General features: G+C 46.9%; 1 protein-coding gene across 3 annotated transcripts in view; it reads left to right on the forward strand.

The window, feature by feature from the left end:
- Positions 1–13223, forward strand: part of rassf4a (Ras association domain family member 4a) — an 87749-nt gene that overhangs the window by 57404 nt on the left and 17122 nt on the right. For all 3 annotated transcript variants that reach the window (XM_078428612.1, XM_078428609.1, XM_078428611.1), the window contains exons 2-3: positions 1933–2033; positions 5566–5641. In XM_078428612.1, the coding sequence (XP_078284738.1) occupies positions 1975–2033; positions 5566–5641 (135 nt within the window). In that variant the 5' untranslated portion in view covers positions 1933–1974. The remainder of the gene's footprint in view (positions 1–1932; positions 2034–5565; positions 5642–13223) is intronic.

The raw sequence follows: 13223 nt of genomic DNA on the forward strand, positions 1-13223 counted from the left end.
CCCCCGCCCCCCGTCATTCTCTCTTCCTCCCTCTCCCATCGGACGGATACAAAGCCTGAAAGCACGTCCCATCAGACTCAAGAATAGCTTCTTACCCGCAGTTATCAGAAAACTGAATAGACCTCATAAGCTGGTGAGTAGCTCCGATCTGCCCACCAGATCTTGCACTCATTTTATCTTCACTTTCTCCAATTGTAACACTACAAAGCTATAACACAATATTCTGCACTCTGGTAATTGTTTCTCTGCTCCTCTACCTGTTGTAACTGTGTACGGGTTGGTTGTACCCATGTATAGCATGAGTTGACTGGATAGCTCGCAAACAAACCTTTCCTGGGTATCATGGTGTACGTGACGATGATAAGCCAGTACCAATACCGATATCAACTAACTCTTGAGGTTAGAAATTCCCAGCTATTCCATCTCGGATAGATATTTCTGCTCGCTGTTGGTGCATTTCCACATTTAGCCAATACCAACCTTGTAGTGATCCAGGTGTTGAAAACAGCTGGATTAGGCACGTTCCTCTCAGTCACTGGTGAACAGAGCAAGCACGGGAGAGCACCGCAGGACACAGTGGCTTTGTGCCACTTCCCCGAGCCTTTATACCGACCTTGGGTTCAATAATGGAACTGTTCACGCGGGCTGTAAATTGCATTTCTGAGAACTACTTAATGAGGGTCAATGGACAATAGGTGCAGGAGTAGGCCATTCAGCCCTTCGAGCCAGCACCGCCATTCAATGCGATCATGGCTGATCATTCTCAACGGTGTCCAGGGCTTGGGTTTGTCGGTCAGTTTTATGTTTTGTCCTTATGTTACAAAGACAGGTTAGATATAATATTTGTTTTTCTATTCACATCGCGGGAGTTTATAACATATGACATAACTATTGTTTCAGATCATTTGGAAATAAGAGTTCACAGAATTACTCAATCATGATCAAAGGTTGAGTCAAAGCCAATCCATTGGTGCATCTCACAGCAGTAAAACAATAACTTTAATCAGCTTGTAACTAGTGGTTATACAATCTGAGACTTGTCTTGATGTTGGCACTGCGACATTTATTACCATAATTCAGATGTGATAGTGAATAACTTTCTGTTTAAAGTCTTTCTGGCAAACGTTTGGTTCATTCATTTCTTCAGGGTTTTGCTAATTCAGGGTCAGTAATAACAACCGTCGAGGGCAATAAATCCAACCGCCATCTCTTTCAACTTGTCTCTTTGTCAGGAGGGATGGCTCTGATCCAATCACGCCCTGCTCCCATGACTGCTCTCCCCAGAGACCAGGGACAGGTGCTTTTATTTGGGCTGCCAGTTTGTCTGATGCTTTGATACTTGTAGTTATTTCTACTTCAGAATATTTATACTCCAGTTTTCACAATAGTTTAACCTTAGCAGTGAGTCTTAAACTAGAAGCCATAGGTCAGTCAGCAGGACAGGACAGGACAGGCAGCATCTCTGGAGAAGGAATCGGTGACATTTTGGGTTGAGGCCCTTCTTCAGACCAGCTGTTATCAAGCAACTGAACCATCCTCTCGCCAACTAGAGAGTGGTCCTGACTACCATCTACCTCATTGAGAGTCTTGGACTATCTTTAATCAGACTTTAGTAGATTTTATCTTGCACTAAATGTTCTTCCATTTATCCTGTATCTGTTCACTATGGACGGCTCGATTGTAATCATGTATTGTCTTTCTGCTGACTGCAACAAAAAAGCCTTTGCATTGTACCTCAGTACACGTGACAATAATAAACTGAACTAAAACTAAGGAGTCCGACCTGAAACATTGTTTGCCATTCCCTCCACAGATGCTGCCTGACCTGCTGAGTTCCTCCAGCACCTTGTGTTGTGCTGCAGGTTGTATCTGTGATCTCCTGTATCTCCATACGCAGTTGTTTGTGATGTAACGAGTCTCCTTGTTCTTCAGACAGGTGGATTGTAGCGGGTGGCTCCTCGGTGAAGTCGAGAGATGGAGGGATATCAGCACGCCGTGCTTGTCAAAATCAGTGAAGACAAACGTATTTCAAAGTAAGTGAGGCCAAAGACTCGCTTCATCATCTGCTGGAAAGTTTCTGGGTGAAAAGGTCCCGTTTGTATCTGCTCTGAATCCCTGCCTCAGTTCCCTAAATCTCTAGTGTTGGGGAAACATTTCTCTATCTTTATCCTCCATTTAATACGCCACAATCATCTTCCTTATTAACTTTCACATTTATGCGTGCTCTCCCTGTGACTGCGCGGGTTTTCTCCGGGTGCTCCGGTTTCCTCCCCCATCCCAGAGATGTGCATGTTTGTAGGTAGATTGTCCCTCTGTAAATTGCCCACTGTGTGTAAGGAGTGGTGCAAAAGTGGGATAACATAGAACTAGTGTGATGGGAATTGATGGTTGGCGTGGTCTCGGTGAGCTGAGGGGCTTGTTTCCATGCTCTATCTCTAAAGTAAACATCCTGCTTAACCTCCTCCGCGCCCTGTCCAGCACTGTCACATCGTTCATACAGTGGCTGAACAGAACTGTACACTCTACTCCAGCTGAGGTCTCATCAATGGTTTATAAAGCTGGAGTATAACCTCCCTACTTCTGTCTTGATGCCCCAACTAATGGGCATCCCACTACACCTTTCTACCCATGTTAACTACCTGCATTGCCACCCTCAAGGATCTATGGGCCTGTACTCCAAGATCCGTCTGTTCATCGGTGCTCACCACCACCCATGGAATGTGCCCCGGCCTGATTAATGCTCTAAATCCATCAGCTCTGGATTGGTGCGTCTGCCATTTCTCAGCCCATTTCACCAACAGGTCAATGTTATGTGGCAGCCAATGGCTACCCTGCACACCATCCACAGCCCCACCAATCTCCATGGCCCTAGTGCCCAGGGCTCCATCCCACCAAGGTTGAGAAACCAAACAAGAGGTGGGGGGATTTGTGGAGTGAACTGGTCAGTCTGCACCTGGTCAGAGACACAGTCTGGAGACCAACTCAACCTGGGTTCCACTCTGGATGAGACACTCTGTGTTCCCTTCCTCAGTCTCGGCACCCACTGACCAACCAGTGCAACAGGAGCAGACACTTCCCCAAAACCTGAAAACTTGGCAATGAGGAACGTCAGCCACAAACTCCCAGCCTGCTTCACTGGACTTTATCTTGCACTAAACGTTATTCCCTTTATCCTGTATCTGTACACAGTGGATGGCTTGATTGTAAACAGGTATAGTCTTTTCACTAACTGGATAGCACGCAACAAAAAGCTTTTCTCTGCACCTCAGTATACGTGACAAAAGTAAACTAAACTAAACTTCACCTATCCATGTTCTCCACAGATGCTGCCTGACCCGCTGAGTTACTCCAGCACTCTGTGTAACGTCACCTATCCATGTTCTCCACAGATGCTGCCTGACCCGCTGAGTTACTCCAGCACTCTGTGTAACGTCACCTATCCGTGTTCTCCACAGATGCTGCCTGACCCGCTGAGTTACTCCAGCACTCTGTGTCCTTTATAAGTCACCTTTGATCCTGAGGGACTGCCAAAACAGTGCAGAGAAACGAGTTTCTGGTCTGTGTTCATGATTCAGGGGTTCAGGCGGCCTCTGCTTCTGCTTCTGAACAACGTCCCCACTGTGTAATGTGAATATAATATTTTAAAACAAAAAAGTGCTGGAAGAACTCAGTGGGGCAGGCAGCATCTGTGAAGGGAAATGAAAAGATGACATTTCGACCCAAAACGTTGTCTGACCATTCCCTCCACAGATGCTGCCTGACCCACTGAGTTCCTCCAGCACTCTGTGTAACATCACCTATCCATGTTCCCCACAGATGCTGCCTGACCCTTGGAGTTCCTCCAGCACTCTGTGTAACATCACCTATCCATGTTCTCCACAGATGCTGCCTGACCCTTGGAGTTACTCCAGCACTCTGTGTAACATCACCTATCCATGTTCTCCACAGATGCTGCCTGACCCTTGGAGTTCCTCCAGAACTTTGCTTTTGCTCATCATTCCAGCATCTTGCAGTCTCTTGTGTCTCCAGAAGATTTTCAAATTCCCTCTTGTATCATTCAATAAAGATTCATTCATTCAATCATTCATTCTTTCTATGCGTTATTTTCAATTCTATACACAAATAATTTAGAGGAACATCAAATGGAAAGACAGTCATTGTGGGGGTGAGGTATTGTCCAGGGACATCCGATCTCATGTTTCCCTTTTATTCGCTCGAGTCAGTTACTTCCGCTTTGAGAAACTGACCATGAGAATAATGACAGGCCAGCAGTTTCCATTCTTAAATTGGAGCATGTCTCATTGTCTCATGTAGCCACAGCCATTCAGCTTTAATGATGAATGAAACTTGCACTGACCACCACTTCCCCTGCATGCCACCCCAGCCTCTGCATGCCACCCCAGCCTCTGCATGCCACCCCAGCCTCTGCATGCCACCCCAGCCTCTGCATGCCACCCCAGCCTCTGCATGCTATCCCAGCCTCTGCATGCCACCCCAGCCTCTGCATGCCACCCCAGCCTCTGCATGCCACCCCAGCAACATCGCTGCCACCCCAGCCTCTGCATGCCACCCCAGCCTCTGCATGCCACCCCAGCAACATCGCTGCCACCCTCAGCAACATCACTACCACCCCAGCAACATCACTACCACCCCAGCCTCTGAGGCTTTTGTAACACAAAACCTTCGCTTACAAACCGACGGTTTCAACATTTCCACCCAAGTCACACCAGCTTCTCGTTCTCACCTAACAAGCCGCTAACAATGGCCTGTTTCCTATATCATCTTTACTTTTTTGCAAATCTTTCGTTCATTGTTCTTTATCTCTCCACATCACCGTCTGTATCTCTCGTTTCCCTGATCCCTAACCAGTCTGAAGAAGGGTCTCGACCCAAAACGTCACCCATTCCTTCTCTCCAGAAATGTTGCCTGTCCCGCTGAGTTACTCCAGATTTTGTGTCTATCTTCGGTATGAACATTGTATTCTCCAATTTCAAGTAACACTCCTCTCCCCCTCACCTGCTCCCCCATCTCAGTGTACATTTTCCCCACCATCTCCTACTTCCCCTGTCTCCCTCCTCTGTACACTCATCTCCCATCCCCATCACACATTTCCCTTTTATCCCCCCCTTGTGCCTTCCACCCATATCCTTCCACCCATATCCTTCCACCCATATCCTTCCATCCATATCCATCCATATCCATCCATATCTGTCCATCCATATCCTTCCATCCATATCCTTCCACCTATATCCTTCCACCCATATCCTTCCACCTATATCCTTCCAACTATATCCTTCCACCTATATCCTTCCATCCATATCTGTCCATCCATATCCTTCCACCGCCTCTCTCCATATCTGGCCTTTTGTCTCCTTTTCACCTCTAGCCTTTGTCGCTTACCTCACCCAATGCCAATCAAACCCCTCGGCCCCGCTGCCCCGTATCCACCTATCACTCGCCTGGCGTGTCCTGCCCCAGCTATATTGCACCTTTTTCCACCCTCCTACACCGTTCTGTCATTGCCAACTCCATGTAATAATGTGCCTGTTATGTCCATCTCTCCAGGTCTGAGCTGCTGATGCTTCTAAAGACCTACAACTGCTACCAAGAGGGGAAGAGTTTCCAGTTGAGACACAGAGAGGTAGGACTTGCATCACCTTTAGTGCGCCTGCTTGCACAACATTGAGTCGTGATCAATGTGCCGCGTGAGGGAACATCGTGACACTTGACACTGGCAGATGGACTCATCTTTGGTCTGTTTTTTTGTGAAATAGTTTCCACGCTTCTCCATTTGCGTAAATGGTGTGAACTTTATTTTCCTTTTACCTGGTCTCTCAGTTTTTCCCAGCATGGTTTGACCAAGAAGTGAATCTACCTGAATGTTTAAATCTAGGGAGTCTTTTTAGTTTAGTTCAGAGATACAATGTGGAAACAAGCCCTTTGGCCCACTGAGTCTGCACCGGCCAGCGATGCCCACACACTAACACTAACACTATCCTGCACACACTAGGGACAGTTTATAATTTTACTAAAGCCAATTAGACTCAAACTTTTACGTCTTTGGAGTGTGGGATGAAACTGGAGCACCCGGAGAAAATCCACGCCTCTCCCCGACCTCATAGAAACATAGAAACATAGAAACATAGAAAATAGGTGCAGGAGTAGGCCATTCGGCCCTTCGAGCCTGCACCACCATTCAATATGATCATGGCTGATCATCCAACTCAGTATCCCGTACCTGCCTTCTCTCCATACCCCCTGATCCCTTTAGCCACAAGGGCCACATCTAACTCCCTCTTAAATATAGCCAATGAACTGGCCTCAACTACCTTCTGTGGCAGAGAATTCCTCAGATTCACCACTCTCTGTGTGAAAGAAAACGTTCTCATCTCGGTCCTAAAAGACTTCCCCCTTATCCTTAAACTGTGACCCCTTGTTCTGGACTTCCACAACATCGGGAACAATCTTCCTGCATCTAGCCTGTCCAACCCCTTAAGAATTTTGTACGTTTCTATAAGATCCCCCCTCAATCTTCTAAATTCCAGCGAGTACAAGCCGAGTCTATCCTGTCTTTCTTCATATGAAAGTCCTGCCTCCCAGGAATCAATCTGGTGAACCTTCTCTGTACTCCCTCTATCCCTCATCCTCCTCTCCCACCTCCTTCTCCACCTCACCCACCCCTCCTCCTCCCCTCCTCCTCCTCTCCTCCTCCTCTCCTCCTCCACCCCAACTTCTACATCAACTCCCTCCTCCTCACAGAGAGAACGTACAAACTCCGTACAGACAACAACCGTGGTCAGGATTGAACCTGGGCCTCTGGCGCTGTGAGGCAGCAACTCTACTGCCGTGCCAGCGTGCTGCCCTCACTGCCCTTCCAAGGTGTGGCCAAGCTTGGTCCCGGTGGGTGCCAGGAGTAGGGGTTCAGTGACCGCTGGTCAGCCGTCTGTTCTGGTGATCACCCCCACTTGCCCGCACGGAGATGGCGGGGTGGGGGGAGGGAGGGTGGTGGTGACGAGGGTGCGCTGTGTGTGGGCTCCTGGGAGCTCAGTGTGGCTGACAGTCGGGCAAGTCTGACCCTGGAAGGGCTCCTGTGAGCTCAGTGTGGCTGCAGTCGGGCAAGTCTGACCCTGGACGTTACTGGCTGGGAATGACATCACTGAGGACTCACCTTCTCCCAGTGGCCTAACAAATGCAGAGAGCAGCACAGCACAGAAACAGGCCTTCACATCACAATGCCCATGCCAAGCGTGATGCCAAGACCAACTCTATCAGCCTGCACAGAACCCATCTCCATCCATTCCCTGCACATCCACCTGCCTGTCCAAAAGTCTCTTAACGCCACTATGGTATCTGCCTCCACCTCTATCCCAGCAGTGATATTCAGGTACTCACCACCCTCTGTGTAAAACATATCTTCTTTAAACTTTGCCCCTCTCACCTTAAAACTATGCTCTCGAGTGTGTGATATTTTCATCCTGGGGGGAAAGGCTGTGACTGTCTGCCCTATCTTTGCCTCTCATAGTTTTATAAAACTCTATCGGGTCTCCCCTCAACCTCAGATGTTCCAGAGAAAGCAATCCAAATCTGTCCAACCTCTCCCTGTTTTTAATCCCCTCTAATCTTGGTATCAATCTGGTAAACCTCCTCTGCAGCCCCTCCAAAGCCCCCATATCCTTCCTGTAATGGGGTGACCACAACTGCACACGATACTCCACGTGCAGCCAAATCAAAGTCTTACAAAGCTGCATCGTGACTTCCTGGCACTTATACTCAATGCCTGACCAGTGAAGACAACAGAGCAGATGCCCTCAGTACAGCAGGTATTTTCCTCTGTAACTGCACTGGTCCACAGCCCTGTAGTTACAACTCTTCACGACACATCCAGGTACTGAATAAACATAGTGAGCATTTCTGCCTCAACGCATTATAAAAAGACCTTTCCCCATCTCTCTGCCAACCTTTCTTCCCATCACTATTAAATCTGTCTCGTTGTCCCGTGACTTACGTGGGTTTTCTCCGAGATCTTCAGTTTCCTCCCACACTCTAAAGACGTGTAGGTTAATTGGCTTGGTATAATTGTAAAATTGTCTTAATGCGTGTAGGATAGTGTTAATGTGCGGGGATCACTGGTTGGCACGGACACGGTGGGCCGAAGGGCTTGTTTCCGCGCTGTATCTCTAAAATACAGAAGGCAGAAGGCCTTCAGAAGGCAGTGGAGGCTAATTCTCTGGATGTTTGCAAGAGAGAGCTAGATAGAGCTCTTAATGATAGTAGAGTCAGGGCATATGGGGAGAGGGCAGGAACGGGGTACTGATTGAGAATGATCAGCCATGATCACATTGAATGGCAGTGCTGGCTCGAAGGGCCGAATGGCCTACTCCTGCACCTATTGTCTATTGTCTAAAACCCATGGAACAGGACAACCTAGAATGTGCTGGAGACAGCCCACAATGTCTGTGCTAAACATGACGCCAAGTCCCAACCTGAACTGTCTGCCCGTGATCCATATCCCTCCACTCCCTGCATATCCATGTGCGTAAAGGTCTCTTAATCCCACTATGGTATCTGCCTCCACCACCACCCTTGGCAGCATGTTCCAGGCCCCCACCACCCTCTGTGTAAATAAGACCTGCCCTGCACATCCCCTTCACCCATTACAATGGCGTGGGATCTTATTCAATGGCAATGAAAGCTGTCGGCCAGCCTGAGGGCAAGTTCATCTTGCCCTACCCCTAATTCATGTAGGCACTTGTTCTTCACCATTGAACTCACTAAAAGATACAGAACCTACTTTTTGAAAAGATTTCATTTTATTCTTATGCTGAGATTCTTTAAAAGCTTGAATTGTTAGCACCTTAATTGATCTATTTCTCAATTACATTTTCACTCAAGATAGACACAAAGAGCTGGGGTAACTGGGCAGGTCAGCATCTATGGACTTTGACAGCAGACAATGGGCAGGTAATCACAGACAGCTTGGTGACTGCAGTTCCTCAAGCTATTTTAGAGCATTGAGTTGTGTGAATAAAGAGTGCTGGAGACACACAGAATGAAATAGTTAGGGCAGATCACGTGATTTCTTGGAAGAGTTCTTGCAGCCTGTGAGCTGAATACAGGTTCTATCACTGGCTCTGTGTTGACTGTGTTAACCCAGGCCAATGAGACGTCTCAGATTGAAACTGAAAGCTGCAAATGTTGCAAATCTGTTCAATTAATGATGAAAGCTCATCGACCAGGACCTTGGATTAGATTAATCTCCCCTTACCCACTGAGCAGTTCTGGCAAATGCTCATTGAATTCATGACCGACCAGGAATGTCAGTGTCTGGCACTTTATGGTTTTATGGCCCAATTACATTTGCACTGAAGATAGACACAAAACGCTGGAGTAACTCAGCGGTACAGGCAGCATCTGTGAAGAACATGGATAGGTGACGTTTCACACAGTGCTGGAGTAACTCAGCGGGTCAGGCAGCATCTGTGGAGAACATGGATAGGTGACGTTTCACAGAGTGCTGGAGTAACTCAGCAGGACAGGCAGCATCTCTGGAGAAAAGGAATAGGTGATGTTTCGGGTCGAGACCCTTCTTCAGACCTGAAACGTCACCTATTCCATTTTCCCAGAGATGCTATTTGACCCGCTGAGCTACTCCAGCTTTTTTGTGTCTGTCTTCGGTTTAAACCATCATCTGTAGTTCCTTCCTGCACATTTTCACTCAATCAGCCCGACCCATCTTCAGATAAATGTTGGCAGCACTCCCGGTTCCCACAACTTTGCCTCGCTCTCTGCAGCCAGAAGCTTATTCTACCCTCATATTCCAGCTCTGACGAAGGCTCTTGATGAAAGATTAACTCTGCATGATCTGCTGAGAATCTTGAACACTTTCTGTTGTTATTTCAGATTAGAAATAATTATCCAGTTAGAGAATCCAGCTCAAACTCTGAACCAGGGGGGGAATGTTTCCAGGGTTGTTGCGCGGGGGGAAGAGAGTGGAAGAGAGTGGAAGTTTTGTTGCCTTCCATCACAGTGAGGGGGTGTTTGGAGTCACTGTGATGGATGTTTGTGTTGGGGTCGTGTGTCCTGTGTTCTTTTCTTTTTTGCTGTGTCTTGTGACTGCTGAAATTTCGTTCGGTATTTATACCGAATGACAATAAAGTTCTGTTATACTGTTATAAGGTCTGTCTAGGAGGCCATATGGTTGGGTTGCCAGTGGTTAATTATTATGAGGGGGAGGGGGGGTAATCGAACTTCCATTGTCTCGACCACTTTGGGGTCTGAAGAAGGGTCTCGACCCAAAACGTCACCGATTCCTTCTCTCCAGAGATGCTGTCCGACCCGCTGAGTTACTGCAGCTTTTTGTGTCGATTTGGGGTCTTTGGTCCCAGATGCAAGTGAATACCAGCCCTGAGGCTTTGAACGTGAATTCCAGAGGAAAGGCTTTGGGTCTGCTGAAGACACCTCCCCCAGTCGTGGTGGTCAGGGCAGCACGAAAGCAGGGGGTCTTGGTGACGGAAGGCAAGAGGAGGGATCACAGATGGAGACATGAGGCGAGAAAGTCAAATGAAGAGCTAGAATAGTGAAACAGGTTTAAGAAGAACAAATACAAAAGTGAGGAGTATAAGTACCAATATTTTGTTAAGCTGGAAAGAGTGTGGAGAAGATGTACAAGGATGTTGCCAGGACCCGAGGGCCTGAGCTATAGGGAGAGGTTAAGCAGGCTAGGACTTTATTCCTTGGAGCTTTGATGGTGATTTTATGGAGGTGTATAAGATCGTGAGGGATTAGATAGGGTAAATGCACAGTCTTTTACCCAGAGTAGGGGAATCAAGTACCAGAAGACATAGGATTAAGGTGAAGGGGGAAAGATTTAATAGGAACCTGAGGGGCAACTTTTTCACACAGAGGGTGGTGGGTGTATGGAACGAGCTATAAAAGGAGGAGGTTGAGGCAGGGACTATAACAACATTAAAAAAAATATTTGGACAGATACATGGATAGGACAGGTTTGGAGGGTCAAAAGTGGGCAGGTGGGTCTCGTGTAAATGGGGCATGTCGGTCGGCATGGGCAGGTTGGACTGAATTGGAATAATAAAGTTCTTGCTGCAGTTTAACAGACTCATGAATGTAATCACCCAGAAACATAATAATCAATGATACAATAAATTAATGATTATAAGTAGACTGGACTATGGACTGAATGGCCAATTTCTGCTCATGGAACTCATGAAATGATGATTGCTGCCGCTGTGCCCAAGGAGGAAGTGTAAGGGTGGGGGAATGCTTCCGAAAAATTGTCACATTGCTGAAAAGCAGACTGGTTAACTTTGAAACCAGAGAGGCCTGGAAATGCGAGCTCCATCTGTAATGCAAATGACTTTGATCTTATGTGGAGCCAATACCAGGAATGATAAATGTCCATGATATTTAATAGACCATAGATAAATTACATATATTTTTAAAGGTTTGATAAGAATATAATCTGATATGTCAAATGAAACGATCCAAAGACTGTTTTCCAGAGTCCTTGGTTCCCTTCCTTGGCGGTCACCCAAGTGTGGGTTTGTTCCCCAGCAGTGGCCACAAACCCCCCTCCTCTGTAAAGATTTGCATATCCGCTCAGACTTGGGGGTTTGCACAGCGTGAAAGTACTTCAGTTCAAGTTCATGTCTAAATTTACACACAGCGCTCGGCAGGTTTCGGGAAACTGGCTCATTGCACAAAAGGGTATGACAGACAATGAATGCTGAGCAAGATTCACCGCACTCAAACTGCCGAAGATAAAAGCAGAAGTGATTTAAGATAACAAATGGTGGAGAAGGAAATAACATTGCTAAGCACTGAGGTATTTTCCACTGAAATTATAACGCAGTGCAGATATTTCGAAGGCGACCACACATTCCTACACACATTTTTCTGGCCCCTCTCAGGATACAGCAGACCTCAATAATGGCCCAGTTTAACACAGCCAAGGGATGGAAAGATTCACAGGAATGTTGCGAGGACTGGACAGCTTGAACATTTAGCTTAGTTTAATTTAGAGATACAGTGCGGAAACAGGCCCCATCGAGACCGCACCCGCCAGCGATCCCTGCACACTAACACTATCCTACACACACTAGGGACACTTTGCAATTATACCAAGACCGCACCCGCCAGCGATCCCTGCACACTAACACTATCCTACACACACTAGGGACACTTTACAATTATACCAAGCCAATTCACCGACAAACCTGGATGTCTTTGGAGTGTGGGAGCCCACCTTCCACGCTTATCAACATCCTGCTGTAATTTTTTGATACCTAACTTCACAATCTACAATACCGCCTAGTTTAGTGTCATCTGCAAACTTACTCATACACTTTGCACCACACTGTTACAGCGCGTGTTCTACTGATTTTCTTTTAAATCAGTAATTTAAAATCTTTTCCTTCGCAGCCATATAAATCTCAGTTCAATGGAATGTTCCTTAATACCAGGGATTATATGAGATTAAAAAACGTAAACGTATATAAGACTCCAGGCTTCCTTCATGGCCACTCTTGGCTGTGTGTTCAAGTCTCTGGAATAGAAACATAGAAACATAGAAACATAGGTGCAGGAGTAGGCCATTCGGCCCTTCGAGCCTGCACCGCCATTCAATATGATCATGGCTGATCATTCAGCTCAGTAGCCTGTACCTGCCTTCTCTCCATACCCCCTGATCCCTTTAGCAAAATCTCCCTGTCTGCCTCCAGTATCGTCTAATTGCCTAAGGAAGTTTGCTAGCCGACCATTTTGCCAACATTTTGGTCAGCTGTCCTAATATAATGAGCCAACACAATGCTCTAATAGATATCTTCCATTGAAAAACAGAACTTAGACAATTGAATCATAGTCGAAAGATAAAATTAGTTCCATGCAGTTTCAGTTGTTCGTCAGAGTTACAAAATCATAGCGTTGTACAGCATGGAAACTGGCCCTCACCCCAACCCATCACTGCCGACCAAGTTAACATTCTGGGCTGGTCACATGTGCCTTTATTTGGCCCAAACCCCTCTAAATCTTTAATATCCATATCCCAGTACAGTACAGAATGACCTTCAAGCTCCTCACTTTCACGTACAAAGCCCTAAACGGGCTTGCCCCCCCTTATATCAAAAATCTTCTAACCCACCACTCTATCTCCAGGTCCTTTCAGGTCGGCCGACTTGGGGCTACTGACTATCCCGCGGTCTAGGCTT

The sequence above is a fragment of the Rhinoraja longicauda genome, chromosome 35 (assembly GCF_053455715.1).
Source record: "Rhinoraja longicauda isolate Sanriku21f chromosome 35, sRhiLon1.1, whole genome shotgun sequence".
NCBI classification, from domain to species: Eukaryota; Metazoa; Chordata; class Chondrichthyes; order Rajiformes; family Arhynchobatidae; genus Rhinoraja; species Rhinoraja longicauda.